Below are 17,872 nucleotides of genomic sequence, written 5' to 3'. Positions count from 1 at the left end.
ATGGTACTGCGCTTGTAAAAGTCAACGTTCCTCAAGCGCTGATACTGCTAGCCGCAGCCGACGTCCACCTGAGTCGTCTCAAACCAGACCCGGTGCCGCGCATGGCTTCCCGGCTGCAGTTTCCGCCTGTCAAGGCCATTTCGCCTTCGATTCGACCGACTTCGCGACCCCACGCGTAGCCGGCGCTGAAGCTGATTGCCGAAAAGACGAGGACGACACCAGCCGATATCATCCACGAAGCCAGAGTCGGGCTGATGATTTCCTCGCCGGAAACGCCAGCTTTGGCAGGTCGCACCTTTTTGGAGTGACGCTCCTTGCTGGACTCTCGGGACTTTCGCTTCGTTTGTTTGGGTGACGAAGTCCTCTTTGGTCGAGGTCTCGAGGGGCTATCGATCTCGCATTCGGCAACCAGTCGCAAGGACGTGGGTTGGGCAGAGGGCCGCGAGACAGGTGCTGCAGCACTTGCGGCTCCTGGTCGGGGTTCGAGGCCTTTGGGTCGCACTGCAGCAGCGCAGGATAGCAGGGTGGTCAAGGATGCTCTCAGGGCGGCGTCGTGGTCTGGTTGGTACGAAGAGGTGTAAGTCCGCTGACGCGACTGGGTTTGTCGTTGGTAACTCCGCTGAGTAATGGTCCGTTGATTCGACGGGCGGTCTTCTGCGGACGCCGGCGCTGGAGGGAAGTACGAGTCCGGGATTGTTCGCTGCTGGGATGAAGGCGGGTGGCTGAAAGCGTTTGGCTGCGGCGTGAATACCTTGTCCATGGTTCCTACGCCCAGTGCCGTCGAGGTATCGTCGTCATCGGCAGCCTCGTCTTGAGAGATATCCTCGTTGGAACTACTCAGAACCCGATCACTATCACTCTCACTCTCTTCGTATTCATCCTGGCTGCTTCCGGCAGTGCTGGTCGCTCGTGGCTGGAGGACTGCGAGGTGAGAGGAAGTATGACGTTGGCGAGACAGCCGTTCATCCAACGGTCGGATCTGGAGACCGGTGGTGATTATATCGTTACTTGCGGACGACAAGGACGAGGAGGACGGACGAGATGGGATTTCGATCCAGGAATCTGGTGAGATGTCAGCGCTTGATGCTAGTCCCGAAGGTAGACGCCGGTGACCTTCTGAGTGCATGCCGCGGATACGTGACGATGGCATGGAAGGATTGTTGTCGGTGCCTGTAGGAGGGCGATTCTCGCGCTCTTCTTTCGGCAGCCCGAAGAGTTCGTTCTCGACTGGCCGCATCGTGTCGTGTTTGCTGATGAGCCTCTTGTTGTATGTTCAGACGTGCTGGGCAGTGTGTTCGAGTGCGGCGCCGAGGGGAAGATAGGCTGAACTCGAGAGTGCGAGTAGTAACCTAACCCTGGATCGCAATCGTGCTCAGACTGCGAGAATATGGGATTAAGGAGACCACCGAGGTCGGACGTGCCCAGGACTTTGTTGAGAAGATAGCGAGGATCGCGAGGATGGAAGTGGCTTGGTCTCACCGACTGACGCTGTCAAGTGGTGGGGGTTGATGGCGGGCCTGGTAGTGTAGTTTGGCTGCGCATGTGCCACGGGTACCAGTACCAACTCAGGTAGACAATCAGGCAGAGTAGATGATGGTTTCTCTCTCGCTGGCCACGTCGATGGTTGGGTTTCGTAGGCAGATCTAGAGATGAGAAGGGGACAAGTTGTACAACAATGTTGCAGTCCTGGTCAAGGTCACCGCAAGCAAGGGATGAGCCCGTGCGGAAAGCCAACTTTGATCGTGATGCCTGAAGCACACAGAATAGTACGAGTACGAGCGTCTAGACTAATAAAAGCCACAGCCCACGCTATCCGTAGCGGGCGACGCATGCAGAACAGGGGATGGAGGAGGAGGACGACGACGGAGGAATGCTGATCATGCCCATACTGTCTCCTCCCCCTCTCTCTGCCTCCCAATGTCGCCATTCGGCAGCTGATTGAGCACAGACTCTGGGCGACGCTGCCAATTGCATCAGATGCCACGGCCTCGATGATCAGATGGTGCATCACGCGGCATGTTGTGGTTGGACGCAGTCAGATGTACTCACCACTGACCAGTCCGTTACTCGCTACGGCTAAGAGAACAGGTACTAATCGTCAGGCCCTTAGCTAAGGAGACTCGTACACCGTATCATGTCATCAGTCATCCGTTCGTCTGCCTGAGGCGGTGACGGTGAGGAGTAGTCGTGGGTACGAGTACGACTTCTCCGCCCTCGCTCATACTTTCAGTCGTCAAGTACTCGTGGTCCGGATACAGTACCCTGAGTGCCTAGCAATAAGCCCGAAATCGCTGCTGATGGGTCCAACTAGTTGGTGGTTGTTCTTCCGGCCAGACAGCGTCATGATACACTGATACTCTATCATATGTTGTGTCTGTGAAACGTACCATGAGAACCTGACCTGGCACCCTGAAAACAAAGCTCTACGGCTGATCACGTACGGAGGCCATGGAACAACAGTAAAGAGCGACATCAAGTGTATTGCATATGGAAACACAAAAACAGACTAACTTTTTATTTTTCAAATGCACATTACCTTGGAACTCCCCAATCCCAGCCGAAAAAATAGCAGACGATCAGATTCGATGCGGAATCCGGTCAATCATGCGAGTAGTGCCAATGGGTATCCTGCACACCATCATCGTCGATAGTCGATACAACATCACTTGATCTAATGCGATCAACTTAGAAGGTGACCTTGGTGCCAGAGAAGTCTCCGAAGCCGCCACGGTTGTAGCTGCCTCCACGGCCACCGCGAGCACCACCTCGTCCGCCACGACCGCCACGACCGCCAAAGTCACCACGACCACCACCGCGGCCTCCACGTCCTCCGAAACCGCCACGGCCACCACCACGGCCACCGAATCCGCCACGAGCAGGAGAGTCATTCTGTTGACGAGGTTGGCTGTAGTCGAGACGGACAGGTCGGCTCTTGATGTAGCCACCCTGCATGGCCTCGAGAGCAGCTTGAGCTTCTTCGACCGAAGCAAAGGTGACGTAGCCAAAACCCTTGGGAGCACCGGTCTCACGATCAGTGGGGAGACGGATGCCTAGGACGGTGCCGTGGGGAGCGAAAGCGTCGGTGACATCCTCCTGAGTACAGTCGAACGAGAGGTTGCCGAGGAAGAGAGTGTCCGAAGGCTCACTGACTTGGTCCCCATAGGACTTGCGTCGGTTGTCTTGCTTCTGGCCATTGTCGGGACGAGCGTTGGCAAAGTCCACGTTCAAGGCACGGCCATCAAGATCAGCACCATGCTTCTCACCCTGAGCCTTGGCGGCATCGGCGGCATTGACGAATTCAACATAGCCAAATCTACGTATAGAATGTTAGCCTGCGCACATAAGAGATAAAGTACAAGTGTGTCTCACCCTTTGGATCGGCCGGTTTGGCGGTCGGTCATTATACGAACACCGCTGAGCTCGCCGAAGGACTCAAACTCGGAGCGGAGCCATTCCTCGTCGACGTTCCAGGAAAGGTTACCGACGAACAGATTGGAACCCTTGGAGGTGTCGGCGTCAGTGGTCTCAACCTTGGTCTTTTTGGCGACAGGCGAGTCGGTGTCCTCGGCCTTGCGCTTCGCAGGCTTCTTCTCAACTTCCTCTTCTTCATCGCTCTCATCTTCGGAAGACTCGTCACTGTCCTCCTCACTATCCTCATCGCTGTCCTCGGATTCGGCCTCAGCAGGCTTGGTACCGTTTGTCTTAGGAGCAGCTTCTTCCTCGGAAGACTCGTCACTATCATCAGAGGACTCAGCAGCCTTCACGGCGGCTTTGGCAGCGCCATTGGTTTTGGGAGCCTCGGCTTCGGACTCGGACTCGTCAGAAGCAGACTCCTCGGAATCAGACTCTTCGCTGGACTCTTCGTCGCTGGAAGCGTCCTTAGGGGCGACCTTGACACCGTTGGCCTTCTTGGTCGGCTTGGTCTCGACTTCGGACTCGCTTTCTTCGGAATCGGATTCCTCCGACTCGCTGCTGTCCTCCTCCTCCTCTTCGGAGCTGGACTCGGGTGTTGGCTCCTTGACTGGAACCTTCTTGCTTCGCTTCTCCTCCTTGGCTGCGACCTTTTTAGCGATCTCCTTGCTCTTGCTCTTGCCGGTTTGAGCAGGCTTGGTGACGGCGGCACCCTTGACCTTGCTCAAGACATCGGACTTGGATTCCTTTGCAGCGGGAGCTGACTTGGACTTGGTTGACTTGGACATGATGATGATGATGAAACTTCTTTAGGTCAGCACAGTACTTGATGTAAAAAAGACATTTTGGCAAACCTGAAACCCTCGGTAGTGAGTTCGTCCCTCAGAACCTCTTTGCAGTGCGGCGAAAATTGTACTTGTGTGATAAAACCCTCAACCCACAAAGTGAATCAGAGCCCTCGACCTCAAGAGTCAAATGCGTTGGCAAATGACTGGCAGAACTAAGCACGCAAGCCCTCGAGATGAACAGTCGGACGGAACGCGGTCAGCAGGAATAGACAAGCAAGACCTGCACCAAATATGTAAATGCCCTCGGTATCAAATCCCACAGAGCCCTCGATAGACCTCAAGATGATGCCCTCGAACAGATGTTTACTATGGAATACTGAGATGGAACAAAGGTAGTGAAGAGGACGCAAAAAATTTCTGGTGAGAAATGGCGGAGAAGAGTCTGTTTTTATGGGCAGCCAGAATTTTGCGAAAATTTCACGTTATCTTAGCGTCACTGGAGCCTCTTATCGGCTGCGTTAAGTCAAGTTTCGTGGCTGGGAAAATCCGCCCCTAGTGAGACCCTGATTCGTTTTAGGGCGGACTATAACACCAGCCATGCGCCACTACGGAGGATTGTATGAGCCTGCCATTCACACCCTGGCCTAAACCAACCCTTACAGTACAGCATCTTGGAGCTCTACTCTGACAGTTCCAGGCATCACAGAACACAATGTCGAGTCCTGCCAACGCCCACAGACCTCGCAAGAAGAGGAAGCAACCCCCTTTGACTCGGAGTGCAACAATCACAGACATTGTCAGGTTCACTGCCGAAGACAATGTCGTTGCTCCTGAGTTTCCTCTCGTGGCTTTTCTATGGCCAGCTCGGGGCACGACGTCTCAATGGATCCTCCTACCATTGATTCTCATGATTGTTGGGCTATTCAGATGGAGTGTCGGCCTATGGGGTCACTCGGGCTACCAACAGCCTCCCATGCATGGAGATTTTGAAGCTCAGCGACACTGGATGGAAATCACGACTCATCTACCAGTTTCACAGTGGTACTTTTACGACCTGCAATACTGGGGGCTGGACTATCCGCCCTTGACAGCATATCATAGCTGGTTATGCGGCAAGATGTAAGTGTCTACGAAGGAGCTTGTGCTGCGCGATGACGGGCTAACGAAAACAGCGGCTCGCTGTTCAATCGCGAGTGGTTTGCCCTCGATGCGTCTCGTGGAATTGAATCTCAGGATCTAAAGGTCTTCATGCGCGCAACCGTCATCGCGTCCGAATATCTCATCTATGTTCCGGCATTGATCATATTTATTCGTCGCTTCAGTCGGGCTCAAGGAGTCGGAACAACGGCATCGTCAATCGCCCTTGTTGCCATCCTCATGCAGCCAGCCACGATCCTGATCGACCACGGCCACTTCCAGTATAATACAGTCATGCTCGGCTTCGTAGTGGCATCTCTGTCCAGCATCTACGCCAGCAGGCCTTTGTGGGCCTGCATCTTCTTCGTCGCGGCTTTAGGATTCAAGCAGATGGCACTATACTATTCTCCGGTCATTTTTGCTTACCTCCTCGGATCGTGTTTCACGCCCTCGATTCGACCAGGTCGGCTTGTCTTGATCGCGCTGATTACAATTCTCGCTTTTGCGGTCCTCTTCGCACCTCTGTTACTGGGATCACTTTACGACAGCTACTACACCACCATTCCGTCTGGATCATTACCCGCACCACCGCTGCTAGCCGACCACAAAGTCCCAACAGACCCCAACACCCCCTTAGAGATGATCCTTCTTCAACTTGGCCAAGTTGTACATCGAATGTTTCCATTTGCCCGGGGTCTCTTTGAAGACAAAGTTGCCAATTTCTGGTGCTTCGCCAACACCTTCTATAAACTCCGCAAGCTCGAGGGTGTCGTCGAACTGTCTCGACTCTCGGCCGTCGCGACACTCGCATCGATCCTCGGTCCCATGCTCGTCATCGGCGCCATTCCGAAAAAGTCACTGCTCCCGTACGCGCTTGCAGCTTCAGCGTGGGGGTTCTTCTTGTTCTCGTTCCAGGTGCACGAGAAGTCGGTCCTGCTTCCTCTACTCCCGATGACGCTCTTACTCGGTGGGAAGCAGGGGCTGAGCAAGGAATACCGAGCATGGATCGGCTGGGCCAACATGCTGGGCATGTGGACCATGTACCCGTTGCTCAAGAGAGACGGCCTGCGCACGCCGTACGTCGTCGTCACCCTTCTTTGGGCCTACTTGCTGGGACTCCCGCCGACCAGCGTCAACGCATATCACGACCCAGACCGACCAAACGTGCCCGGTCGGCCTCTTGCGCCGGATGAACTGCGCGCGCCGACCAAAATCCTGCATTTCCAAACGTACATTGTCATGGCGTTCTGGCATCTCCTCGCGGCTTTTGCTTCTCCGCCAGAGGACAAGCCCGATTTATGGGTGGTGGTCAACTCTTGCATTGGTGCAGTAGCGTTTGGAATATGTTATCTCTGGTGTTTTTGGAAGTTGATATGTGAGAGTGGTCTGATCGACGCTTACTTCGCCGAGACACAAGAATCCGCGGAGACCCGTGCATCGTCGTCGCCGTCGCCACCATCCCCGTCCCGAGAGCGGCGATCAGCGACGCCGCAAAAGAAGAACAGGTGAAGAGAGGGGATATTAGATACTGTTCCACCTGTCGAAAAGTAGTAACAAAAGTAGATTTTCTAACATGTACATACAAATATCTTGAAGCATACAAAACATGGTTTCTCATTCATTAACCTCGTGGTCATCCATCATAAGCCTTCTGTTTGATTTCCGCCTGGTGTGTGGCCAGGCCATCTGATTCTGAATCTGATTCTGATTCTGATTTCTTTTCAAATCGTCACAACTCGTCTCGTCTCGTCTTATCACGTTCTTGTTCTTCTCCGTGTCCTTGTCAAGGGGTACCTCCGTTACACTTTTCCTGTCTTAATCATTTTTGTGCCGTCTGTCGGTTTCTGGGTCTAGGCATAATTGACAACGCCCTTGACGGCCCATATCTCGCCATTGCCCACGCGTCCGACGACACCATCCACCTCGAGACGTCCCGGCATGATGACCTTTTTCCCGTCTTGGTGCTCCCACCACAGTTCTTGCCCGCCGAGGGTCTTGATCTTGTGCCCCTCGCCCTCCTCCCACGGACTCGTCGGCACGACATGCTCCTCGACGAAGCGCGCCAGATTCCGCGCGGCCTTGTCCTCGTTCCTGGCGGCGCTGACCACGGAGTCGTCGCCCGGTCTGTCTTCCCACGGCTTCCGCGGGAGGGCCTGCATTGCGCTGTTGAGCGGCGCGAGGAGGGTCGTGTTGTCCGTGGGTTTCGTCGACTCCAGGCGTCCCGTCACCGAGGAGATGTCGCGGGTGAGAGAGGCGAAGATGTTGATTTTGCGCGTCTGAGGAAGTATGTCGGAAATGGAGAGCGTCGAGTCGCTCGGGTTACTACCACTACCACCACCACCACCGCTGCCGCTGTCGCCTGTGGACGGAGGGCCGTCCGGTTGGAGTGGACCTGGATTCATCGGCACTTGAAGGTGTCGTGACGAGCCTTGGTCTTGTCCTTGTCCTTGCCCCTCCTCGGCTTGGGTGTGTAGGGCAATCGTATCGCGGAATAAGTGGTCGAAGGGGGAGATGGCGGCGGAGAGGGTGAGCGTTGAGAAGAGACTGGCCAGGAGGATTGCGCGCCGCATTGTGAGAGTAGAGTACGGATATAATAACGATCAGACAATGTGGAGAGTTGTGGTTTTGGAAATAAGCGTGGTTGGAACTGATGTCAGAACTGATCTCGAGGACGGGTCGGTAGTGGAAAAGCAGGGTCTGTGCAAGAGTTCTGGAGATGGTGGTGATGCTGGATTATTATGGAGGACGAGGAGGAGGGCGGAAGAGGGAGAAAGTGACGTCGTCCGGTGCGCTCCATAATAATGCCTTATCATCAGGTACACCACCTACACTAAGTATCGCACAGGCAGTACTGGGGACCTACCAGGCACCTTGTCTGCCCCTGGAGTACCTAAGTAGGTACCTAAGGGTAGACCCGATTAGGGGCGTGACGGAACTCTCGGGGCTTGCCTCAACTAGAACTTGGGGAGCCTCTTAGTTAGTGCGTGCAACTTCGGCTGCTTCAGATCTTGAGCCCGACTTCTTCGTTGTTTATTTGGAGACCTAGTGAGCCTCGTCATCTACGGATACGATGTACCTTGATAAATCCAGGTACTCGGTAGCTATCACCAGTTACTACCGGGGCAGATAGCTACTCGAGCCACGGCCTATCTCATACTTTGTCTATCGCCCTCGAGGATGTGCAAAAAAAGGATACCCAACATTCAGTCTCATTCACACCTGTATTCTAGTCGAAAAAACAACCCCAGTCCTGGTCTAGGTCGAGCAAAGAGTCGCAGAACGATATGTTCGCGTCGACATTGTCCCAAAGACCTGGAATGTTGAAGTCGAAATCAAAGTCGAAATCAAAATCAACATCACCCTGACTCTGACCGATTGGGTTGAGGGATTGTTCCTCGTTCAAGTCCCGAGAATCACCAGCCGATATGCCCTCCGTCAGCACCGGAGTTGAATCATCTACTTCATATGTGTCGTGTCGTATCTGTACTGCATTCAGAGGTGCAACTCGAAGAGTACCGAAGTACGGAATAGCGATCTTTGAATGCATCCAATCCCGAGTTTCTCCTTTGCCAGTACACACGGCAAGGACATCAACAAGCGCTCTGTGCGCTTGCATACAGATTTTGCAGGTTTTGACTATCGCGAGTCTTTCCAGAATCTGAATCGTCTTGTCGATCAAGGGCATATCCCGTGATACATTGTTACTGCCAACGAGAAGAAGCAGGGCCGACATGAATCCGAGAAAATCGTGAGTTTTGCATTCAAACAGGGGAGCTCCCTCAAAATGGGAACTCAGAACATGGTATCGGCGCAAGAAGTCGCGTGATGCATCTAATCCAGACTGCCTGCTGGTTTCGTAGATGCGTGACGACGTCTGCCTCACCATGTACGGCATATGGACGTACATACGCACGAAGAAGAAGAGAGAGTGTTGAAGAAGGCGCTCGCGGAAGTCGTTGATCGCTGTTGTGTCCGCGTTGTCGGGTATCGAATATGACCACCATTGTTGAGACTGGGCACAAGCGAGACGTTCCAGCTCGTCCTCGATGTCAATTATGTTCGAGAACCCCTGTGGCGTCTGATACTGCTTGTGGTCAATCACCTTTCCCATCAAGACACCCAGTCGCAATGAGAATGCCTGCGCAACAGCACCCGCTGGTGTGTCATCCCGTGCGGTCGGGAAAGGAAATTGATCGTCTCGTATGCCGTAAGGAAGACCTAAGAGAATGGAGAAGAACCGGTCTCCTTGGTACAGCGTCCACCAGATCGAGCTTCTTTCATTTGTCGATGAATAGGTGCGGTGGATGTTCTGTGTCGAGTTAGCATTGATAAGTTGTGGCCACGCTCATTCACAAGAAGAAAAGTACCATAACTTGGGCAAGGTTGACGCCTCGCCGGTTGCACAGAAATGCTCGTCGAGGCTGTCCTATATCCAGGTAGCATTTCGCTTGAAACGCGATCAAAGTCAATCCTCGAAGTGTTCCAGCGAATCTGTCATTGCTGATAACCATCTGGTCCACCACAGAAAGCAGACGCAATGCATCGTCGTCCTTGTGGCGTGCGTATGCTGATACCATCAGACCTAACTCGATCGGATCATTCTCACTGTATACTCGCTCGGTGTATTGGAGAAGTGTCTCTCTGGCTTGTTCTGTACCAAACGTCTTTTGGTTCCAGAACTGCCACCAGAGCGTGTTGTCTGCCATGGGGGCTTTGATGTCAGAAAGACTAGGCAGAACTGCTCTCAAATTCTCGCAGAGAGTGATGCTGTAACCTTCACCTGTGGTACACGTACGCAAGGGTCCATGCGTGATGTGATGCTGGGGCTCGACTTGTGCTCGATCATCGGGTCCACCATTCCGAGGGGCTTCGTAAGGCTCGAATAGCTACGCCGCATTAGCAAGGAGCCACAGGTCTGAGGTTTCCCAGGGCATATTCATATCTCACATCTGAGGTCTGCAGTGCAGCCATGAACGGTGCCGAATGGTCGACATCCAGGGCGGGATCGCCAGCATCGTCCAGCGCTTGACCATTGATCTGTAATGAAATGGAAGCATTGTCCTTCGTCGATGGAGATACGGAGCTCGTCAGAATCGTGTTGGGTGCCTGCTGCAGCAGACTCTCGAGGCGGAGGACTCTCTCCCTCAGTGTTCTCTTTTCGTCACCCAGTTGGTTCGACACGCTGGTAGCTGGCAGGACGCATTTGGTTCCTCTCGAGAGGCACCGGTTGCACTCGAGCGATGAATCAGATCGATAGATACAGCGGATCTTGCGACGTCTACCTGGATCCTATTAGAGACCAAAACCTCGCGCCAGGCTCCTGATATCTATCATCGCGACGACCGCGCGTGGGGGTGTTTTCATCTGAGGAGCGAGGCAAAGGCTCCACTTACATTCAGAACACGTTCGAGGCGCCTTTCGCATTTTCCAGTATGTCAGCTTCGCAGAATGGTACTCGAGATGAACACAGCAGCAGGTTCAAATGAATGCAATTCTAAAAATTCTACGGAGGACCTGCCAACGACTCGAGCACAATTGTCAATAGACTATAGTCAATGGTCATGCATCTGTCAGCGGCCAAGAGAAGTTGGCGACTTTAGCTTCAACTCAGCAATCCACCACAACTTCCAGCCATCCCTTTGTCAGCGTGGATATCAACTACTACTGTGCACAATCTAGATGTCCAAGACTGCAGCTCCGGTTAGGAAGCTTTGTGGATCGCCTGAAAAGGGTTCAATGAGTCAGCATCATCACTCGATCGAGTCTCCTCTGAGGTTCTGCCTACCTTCGGCTCTTCTACGCCTTCAAATCCACCCCACCACATCGGTAGGTATGTTGGTCTCGTTGGCCCAACGTGTTCAGTCGGGCTTCCGGACAAGATGATGTGTGGATAGCCTAGGTCCAACGGAACGGCCTCCTGGAGCTCTTGGATGTCCGCATCGTCAAGATTGATGGCCAAAGCTTCCACATTGGACTGAAGATGCTCGACCTTGCGCGCACCAATGACCGGGAAGACATAAGGAGCCTATGTGTGTCAGCCTCGCAAGACATGTTTGTGAGAGCATCGAGTGCCTCACCTTGAGCATGACATATCTCATGGCGACGGCGGAAACGGTGGTTCCTTTCCTCGCTGCCACACGTTCCAAGGCCATAGCCGCAACCTCGAACTTCTCCATCCCCTTCCCGGAGAGATCATACAGCCGACGCGCCCCTGCCTGCGCTTTATCGGCTTTGCTTTTGAACTTGCCTCCCCCCAGTGCTTCCCAGACCGTGATCGCCATACCCTCGGCCTTGCACATGGGCACGATTTCTCGTTCGATGTCTCGGGCCACGACATTCCATAAGCCTTCGTATACGACGAAGGGAGTCATTCCATGCTCTCTTGCGTAGCTGTTTGCCTTGACAACCATCCATGCGGGCCAGTTTGAACAACCAAGGTACAGAACCCGTCCCTGACGAACAACATCGTCAAGCGCACGCATCAGGTCTGGAATGCTGGTCAGGCCATCCCATGAGTGGACATAGAAAATGTCGATGTAGTCTGTCTTCAATCTCTTGAGACTCTCCTCGAGCGAGTGCCGGAGGCTTTTCCTGTTCGAGCCGCCGAAATTGGACGTGATTGTACCGTCGGGAAGCATGTCTGGAATTTGGTATGCATAGGTAAACTTTGTGGCAATGACCATCTGGTCGCGAACACCACGATCCGCCATCCAGTCACCTAGCCATTCCTCCGACTGGCCGGCCATGTACATGTTCGCGGTGTCAATGAAGTTGCCGCCAGACGCGTAAAACTGGTCGAGAACCGAGTATGCCGTCTCTTTGCTGCATCCACCAGCGCTAGCGTCCCTGATTGCAATTAGCTAAATGGCGTGATGTATTCTATTGTTGGACTGTACCAAATGTCACCGAAGTTCATGGTCCCCAGGCAGATGGGAGACACAAGTACGGAGGCATTTGGACCAAGCACACGATGATAGCCGAGCTTGGTCCTGGGTGCTGGTGCTGGTCGGCCCGCCATGACTTTGCGTTGGTTTATGGCGCGGTTTCAAGTAGAAGTGAAGGCTCTTATGTACGGTTGGTGTCGTTTGGAGGTCGAGGTTCTCACAGGACGGATGGTTTCATTTGCGAGGGACGGGCGTTTATAGCTTCGGCGAGGAATGGCTCGGTGGCATTGCGGACCGAACATGTCTCTTACATTTTATCGAACGGCATAGACATACATGTCATGACCGAGATACATGTCTGCAGTCCTTCGTCATGTAGTGCTGTTGTCCCAGCACTGGGCGTCGAGGCTATGCACCGGCGGGCCGCTTCTGCACCGAGCCACACAGATGACTGAGAACGGGTCCATCATACATCGATGGACGCTCAGAGCAGGGTAGGGCTCTTGTCAGGATAGCATGATGGTGCTCCAGACGTAGTTTCATCTATGTAAGGTCTAGTTGGATCGGTGGTAGAGGTGCAACCATTTCACATGGAGTTGTGTCTCTTCAGACCCTGAGACGTCAAAGAGTCCAAGACAGCAAAATGAAGTGCGGGGGCGTGGAATGTTTGGTCTGAAGCATGAACCGGCTTCAGTCGGCGCTTTGGCCGGCGTCTCTCAGCTACAGCTGAAATCCATCACCTGTTCTTTTGTGCCAGACTATAATTAAAACCTCTGAAGCATCAAAGAGAGATCTGTCTAGGTTGCTGTATTTCGCATGGCTTATCAAGGACGCATTGCAATCATTGCTGGAGGAATAGGTACTGTACTACTTACTCCTGCTTTGCATCGGAAGCCACCCGCCGGACGTTGATACTAATGAGGAAGCTTGCAGGCGGGTTGGGATCGACGACAGCTTTTCGTCTTTGGGAACTAGGAGCCACCGTCGCACTGTTGTATGCACCATTTGAAGCCTCGAGGGTCAAGGAGACGGTCAAACGAGTATTCGGCACGGACGACCCAGACAAGGTGCACACGTTCGAGGCCGACATCACTTCGGAAGCATCCATCAAGGACGTCTTTGACGGGCGGATATCTCACCTGGACGGATTTCCATCCATCTTGATCAACGCTGCCGGATATGTGTCTGTGCAGCCCCTCGAGCAGACCTCGGCCGAGGAGGCCATGAAGAACTTCCTGCCCAACCTGCTCGGTCCGTTCATCACCAGCAACGCATTCTTCAACCTCTACCAGGCCAGAGTGGCCGCCGGGATGGAGAAAGGGACACCGTCGCCGCCAGGGAGGATAGTCAGCATCGCCTCACAGGCTGCGCACGTGGCTTTGGACGGCCACGGCGCCTACTGCGCTTCCAAGGCCGGTCTGCTGGGACACACTCGGTGCATGGCGAGCGAGTGGGGGCCCAGGGGCATAACGGCGAACACCGTGAGTCCGACCGTGACGTGGACTCCTTTGGCCGCAAAGGCGTGGGCCGATGAGGCGAAGAAGGAGAAACACCTTGCCCAGATACCGACGGGGAGGTTCAGTGAGCCCTCGGAGATTGCCCATGCCATCGAGTTTCTCTGTCGGGATGAGAGTGCTATGATAAACGGTGCCGATGTGAGGATCGATGGGGGTTTTACTATTTCCAGATAATAGGGGTAGTAGGAGAAACGAAAATTGCATGAAAAGTTCAACAACAGCCCGGTCGTCGGTCGACTCCCACAGGGACATTTGCGAGCCTCGTGGGATATTTACTGTACTATCCGCATGCCGAGGTGTTGAAAGATACCACTGCAACCTCGTCCCCCGATAGGCTTTGAGCTTCCCCATATTACTGTGACTCGAGACTCAACCCTCACCGTACTAACTTAATAGCGCTGTGCGGGGTCCACGCTCACCATCCTCCCTGAAAGAAGTCTAGCGATGGGACCTGTGTACCAGTGTACATCCGAGGCAGTGTCGGCGCAATGGCCAGAGGAGTCTGACATTTTCATGTAAAAGGCGCACCTCCTCGGTTCGTCTGAACAATGAGGAATCTGGAAAAGGTCGTTCCCGGTCATTTCATCGCCTTGGATTCCTAACCTTCGAGTGAGACCGGTGACCTCGTTCTTCGGATGTAGATTACACAGCCATGGCTTCTCCGATCAGCTACGTGGACCAGGTCGCCGTTGTCACCGGTGCTGGCAACGGCTTAGGACGACAATACGCCAAATTCCTGGCCTCGCGTGGCGCCAAAGTTGTCGTCAACGACCTGGGTGGTACCTTCAATGGCAAAGACGCCGCTGGCAAAGGCGATTCCAGAGTTGCAGACGTCGTGGTCAAGGAGATTACTGACGCGGGTGGCATAGCCGTGGCGAACTATGATCCGGTCCAGGCTGGCGAGAGGATCATCAAGACTGCCATCGACGCTTTCGGAAGGGTCGACATCCTCATCAACAATGCCGGGATCCTTCGAGACATCACGCTGCGAAATATGACGACCGAGGACTGGGACATCATCATAGACGTCCACGTTCACGGCGCCATGAAAACCGCGAGGGCCGCTTGGCCGTTCATGCGGAAGCAAAAGTATGGCAGAATCATCAATACCTCGTCCACTTCTGGTCTCTATGGAAACTTTGGACAGGCCAACTATGCCGCCGCGAAGATGGCCCTGGTCGGGTTCAGTGAGACCCTGGCCAAAGAGGGAGCCAAGTACAATATCCGTTGCAACGTCCTGGCACCTGGTGCCGCTAGCCGCCTCACCCAGACGGTCTGGACGGCGGATATGATGGACGCCATGAAACCGGACTGGGTCGTGCCGTTGGTTGGTGTGCTGGTGAGCCGGACCTGTCAGGAAACAGGGAGCATCTTCGAGGCGGCCGCTGGCCACTATAATAAGATTCGCTGGGAGCGGAGCAAAGGTTTCCTTGCGAACCCGAATACTCTCAGTCCTGATCTCATCCTTGACAACTATTCGAAGATCGCAGACTGGACTGGTGCAGAACACCCAAACAATCCAGCCGGGGCAGTGGCTCTCTTTGAGAAGGCAAAGGCACTGCCAAAGGCAAACGTTCCAAATCCAAGTCGAGTGAATCTGCACGGCAAGGTTGCACTCGTCACTGGCGGTGGTGATGGGTTGGGAAGAGCGTACGCCCATGCCTTTGCTAAGCTCGGGGCCCACGTCGTGGTCAACGATCTGAAGAACGCCGAGAAGGTCGCCGGCGAGATCAAGTCCGTGGGCGGGGAGGCGTCAGCGCTGACCATGTCGGTGGAGCAAGGTGAGGCTATCGTGCAAAAAATCATCAACACCCACGGCAGACTCGACATCCTGGTGAACAATGCCGGCATCTTGCGCGACAAGGCTTTTGTCAACATGACGGACGAGCAATGGTTCTCGGTCATGAATGTCCACCTACGGTCGACCTATCTCATAACTCGTGCTGCCTGGCCGTATATGACGAAGCAGAAGTTCGGCAGGATAGTCAACATTACCAGCACGACCGGTATATACGGTAACTTTGGACAAGCCAATTACGCAGCGGCAGTAAGTGAGGTCCCAAATCACCCACGACAGCAACTCCTCGAGATTGAATACTGACCCATGCGGTTCTAGAAATGTGGCATGATCGGCTTCACAAAGACCACCGCCCGGGAGGGAGCCAAGTATAACATCGTCGTGAATGCAGTCGCGCCCTCCGCTGGCACTAACATGACCCGCACAGTATGGGCCGAGGACGCCGTGGACATTGTCAAACCAGATTACGTTGCGCCCCTCGTCGTTGCGCTGTGCTCTGAACGACCACCTGGTACTGGTCAGTTGTATGAGGCAGGTAGTGGTTGGTTCGCCGCAACTAGATGGCAAAGAGCCAGGGGCGTTGATTTTGAGCACGACAAAGGCATCCCCGGTGTAGATGAAGTGGCCAAGGTGGGTTGATCTCGCAATCCGCAGTCCGCAAGGGGATGAAACATAGAATACTTACTGTTCCGTCCAGGCCTTTGGAGAGATCTGCAATTTCGACAATGGAAAAGCAGACAATCCAGAATCACCGCAAGAAGGAAGTCGCTACACCATGGGCAATGTCTTGAAGAACCCCAAAGTTGTAAGTGTGGTCACTCAGGGGTGGATCGATGTTCATCAAAGTGTATACTAAATGTCGAGCAGGCCGCCAGTCTGTCACAGGAGAATCGTGCCAACAGGAAATACATCTCCAAGATCCAGAGCGCCATGGAGATGAAGGGAGCGCCGTCTACCTATTCCTACACGGACAGGGATGTCATCTTGTACAACCTGTCTCTCGGTGCTCACCGCAATCAGCTGGACCTCGTCTACGAGAACTCTCCCAACTTTCAAGTCCTTCCAACTTTCGGAATCGTACCGACGTATCACTCCTCGGCACCGTTCGAGACGAAGGACATTGTCCCGAACTACGACCAACGGATGTTGCTCCACGGCGAGCAATACCTGGAGCTCAAACAATTCCCCCTCCCGACATCGGGCACCTTCAAAACCGAAACTCGGTTGCTGGAAGTGGTGGACAAAGGGAACGCAGCGCTTGTAAGGCGAGGGATGACTACGGTCGACAGTTCCGGGAAACCGGTCTTCTACAACGAGAGCGTAGCATTCATCCGCGGTGCCGGCGGATTCGGAGGACAGAAAACGCCCGCGGATCGGGGCGCGTCAACGGCAATCAACACTCCGCCGTCTCGGGTGCCTGACAAGGTCGTTGAAGAGAAGACATCGGAAGATGCTGCGGCTCTTTATCGACTTATGGGTGATCGAAATCCGCTGCACGTCGATCCCAAGTTCTCGTCGGTCGGAGGATTCAAGGTCCCCATCCTCCATGGCCTCGCCACGTTCGGCATCACAGGGAAGCATATCTTTGAAGCCTACGGCCCTTTCAAGAATATCAAGGTGAGGTTCAGCGGGACCGTCCTGCCAGGCGAGACGATTGTGACCGAGATGTGGAAGGAGGGAGGTAAAGTCATTTATCGGGCCAAGGTGAAGGAGACTGGGAAGAGCTGTATCAGCAATGCGGCGGTAGAATTACTTGGTGGCAAGAGCACTTTGTGAATTGCAACCTAAGCTTAGGCCAGGTAGCTCGCTTGATCCCAAAACGGATTGAAACATTCCTTGGTATGCAAACATGTTCATCTCATCAATGATAAAAGCCTCCACTGGAATAAAAAGCCAGGCAGCTCCAACGGAAGTGCAGTGTTTAATCAACACGAGGCCGGTCAAATATACAGAAGCAAGGTCCTAAAAGAACAAGGAATCATGTTGTCGCTTGAGCGACGTCGAAAAAGTCTGTAAAATGTGTCAACGGATTCGGCTCCCCGCTCATACACACAAACCAAGGAGGTTCGAAATGGCGACTGGACTTACACATTCCATCCACGGAACATTCTCTTGCCAGGCAAGAGGATTTGGCCCTGTAGACCGCGCGTTCCACACGGCGTTCAGGATCTCCATCACCGCGGGCTGAGGGAACTTGGTCTTGTCCAAAATTTCCGCAATGCAAAGCTTGACATAGTGCTGGCGATGCATCGAAACCGAATCGGCACCGGCCATGAACAGAGGAAATAGAAGCCGCCTGTACATTGACGAAGACCAAGGCATCTTCGCGCAGTCATC

General features: G+C 53.9%; 8 protein-coding genes across 8 annotated transcripts; 3 read left to right on the top strand and 5 right to left on the bottom strand.

The window, feature by feature from the left end:
- Nucleotides 1-31: 31 nt before the first annotated feature.
- Nucleotides 32-1,237, bottom strand: PV08_01436 (uncharacterized protein; the record flags this gene model as incomplete). Its single annotated transcript, XM_016375798.1, has 2 exons — nucleotides 32-1,062; nucleotides 1,114-1,237. The coding sequence occupies 2 exons, from the start codon at nucleotides 1,235-1,237 to the stop codon at nucleotides 32-34; spliced, it is 1,155 nt and encodes a 384-aa protein (XP_016241074.1).
- Nucleotides 1,238-2,685: 1,448 nt separating this feature from the next.
- Nucleotides 2,686-4,199, bottom strand: PV08_01435 (uncharacterized protein; the record flags this gene model as incomplete). Its single annotated transcript, XM_016375797.1, has 2 exons — nucleotides 2,686-3,313; nucleotides 3,370-4,199. 2 exons carry the CDS (start codon nucleotides 4,197-4,199, stop codon nucleotides 2,686-2,688), a joined length of 1,458 nt encoding a protein of 485 aa, XP_016241073.1.
- A 712-nt stretch (nucleotides 4,200-4,911) lies between these two features.
- Nucleotides 4,912-6,845, top strand: PV08_01434 (uncharacterized protein; the record flags this gene model as incomplete). The annotated part of the gene is made up of 2 exons (XM_016375796.1): nucleotides 4,912-5,318; nucleotides 5,372-6,845. The coding sequence occupies 2 exons, from the start codon at nucleotides 4,912-4,914 to the stop codon at nucleotides 6,843-6,845; spliced, it is 1,881 nt and encodes a 626-aa protein (XP_016241072.1).
- Nucleotides 6,846-7,186: 341 nt separating this feature from the next.
- PV08_01433 (uncharacterized protein) lies at nucleotides 7,187-7,906 on the bottom strand (the record flags this gene model as incomplete). Its single annotated transcript, XM_016375795.1, has 1 exon — nucleotides 7,187-7,906. The coding sequence occupies one exon, from the start codon at nucleotides 7,904-7,906 to the stop codon at nucleotides 7,187-7,189; it is 720 nt and encodes a 239-aa protein (XP_016241071.1).
- A 656-nt stretch (nucleotides 7,907-8,562) lies between these two features.
- PV08_01432 (uncharacterized protein) lies at nucleotides 8,563-12,354 on the bottom strand (the record flags this gene model as incomplete). The annotated part of the gene is made up of 7 exons (XM_016375794.1): nucleotides 8,563-9,645; nucleotides 9,704-10,222; nucleotides 10,284-10,618; nucleotides 10,730-10,751; nucleotides 11,122-11,361; nucleotides 11,414-12,182; nucleotides 12,233-12,354. The coding sequence occupies 7 exons, from the start codon at nucleotides 12,352-12,354 to the stop codon at nucleotides 8,563-8,565; spliced, it is 3,090 nt and encodes a 1,029-aa protein (XP_016241070.1).
- Nucleotides 12,355-13,137: 783 nt separating this feature from the next.
- PV08_01431 (uncharacterized protein) lies at nucleotides 13,138-13,911 on the top strand (the record flags this gene model as incomplete). Its single annotated transcript, XM_016375793.1, has 1 exon — nucleotides 13,138-13,911. One exon carries the CDS (start codon nucleotides 13,138-13,140, stop codon nucleotides 13,909-13,911), a length of 774 nt encoding a protein of 257 aa, XP_016241069.1.
- A 478-nt stretch (nucleotides 13,912-14,389) lies between these two features.
- On the top strand, nucleotides 14,390-17,311 carry PV08_01430 (uncharacterized protein; the record flags this gene model as incomplete). Its single annotated transcript, XM_016375792.1, has 4 exons — nucleotides 14,390-15,784; nucleotides 15,854-16,165; nucleotides 16,233-16,337; nucleotides 16,403-17,311. The coding sequence occupies 4 exons, from the start codon at nucleotides 14,390-14,392 to the stop codon at nucleotides 17,309-17,311; spliced, it is 2,721 nt and encodes a 906-aa protein (XP_016241068.1).
- Nucleotides 17,312-17,497: 186 nt separating this feature from the next.
- On the bottom strand, nucleotides 17,498-17,857 carry PV08_01429 (uncharacterized protein; the record flags this gene model as incomplete). Its single annotated transcript, XM_016375791.1, has 2 exons — nucleotides 17,498-17,545; nucleotides 17,624-17,857. 2 exons carry the CDS (start codon nucleotides 17,855-17,857, stop codon nucleotides 17,498-17,500), a joined length of 282 nt encoding a protein of 93 aa, XP_016241067.1.
- Between the last annotated feature and the right edge of the window lie 15 nt (nucleotides 17,858-17,872).

The sequence above is a fragment of the Exophiala spinifera genome (genome assembly GCF_000836115.1).
Source record: "Exophiala spinifera strain CBS 89968 unplaced genomic scaffold supercont1.1, whole genome shotgun sequence".
Classification (NCBI taxonomy): Eukaryota; Fungi; Ascomycota; class Eurotiomycetes; order Chaetothyriales; family Herpotrichiellaceae; genus Exophiala; species Exophiala spinifera.
The sequence above is the reverse complement of the archived record's forward strand: the minus strand, read 5'-3'. Positions and strand labels throughout refer to the sequence as shown.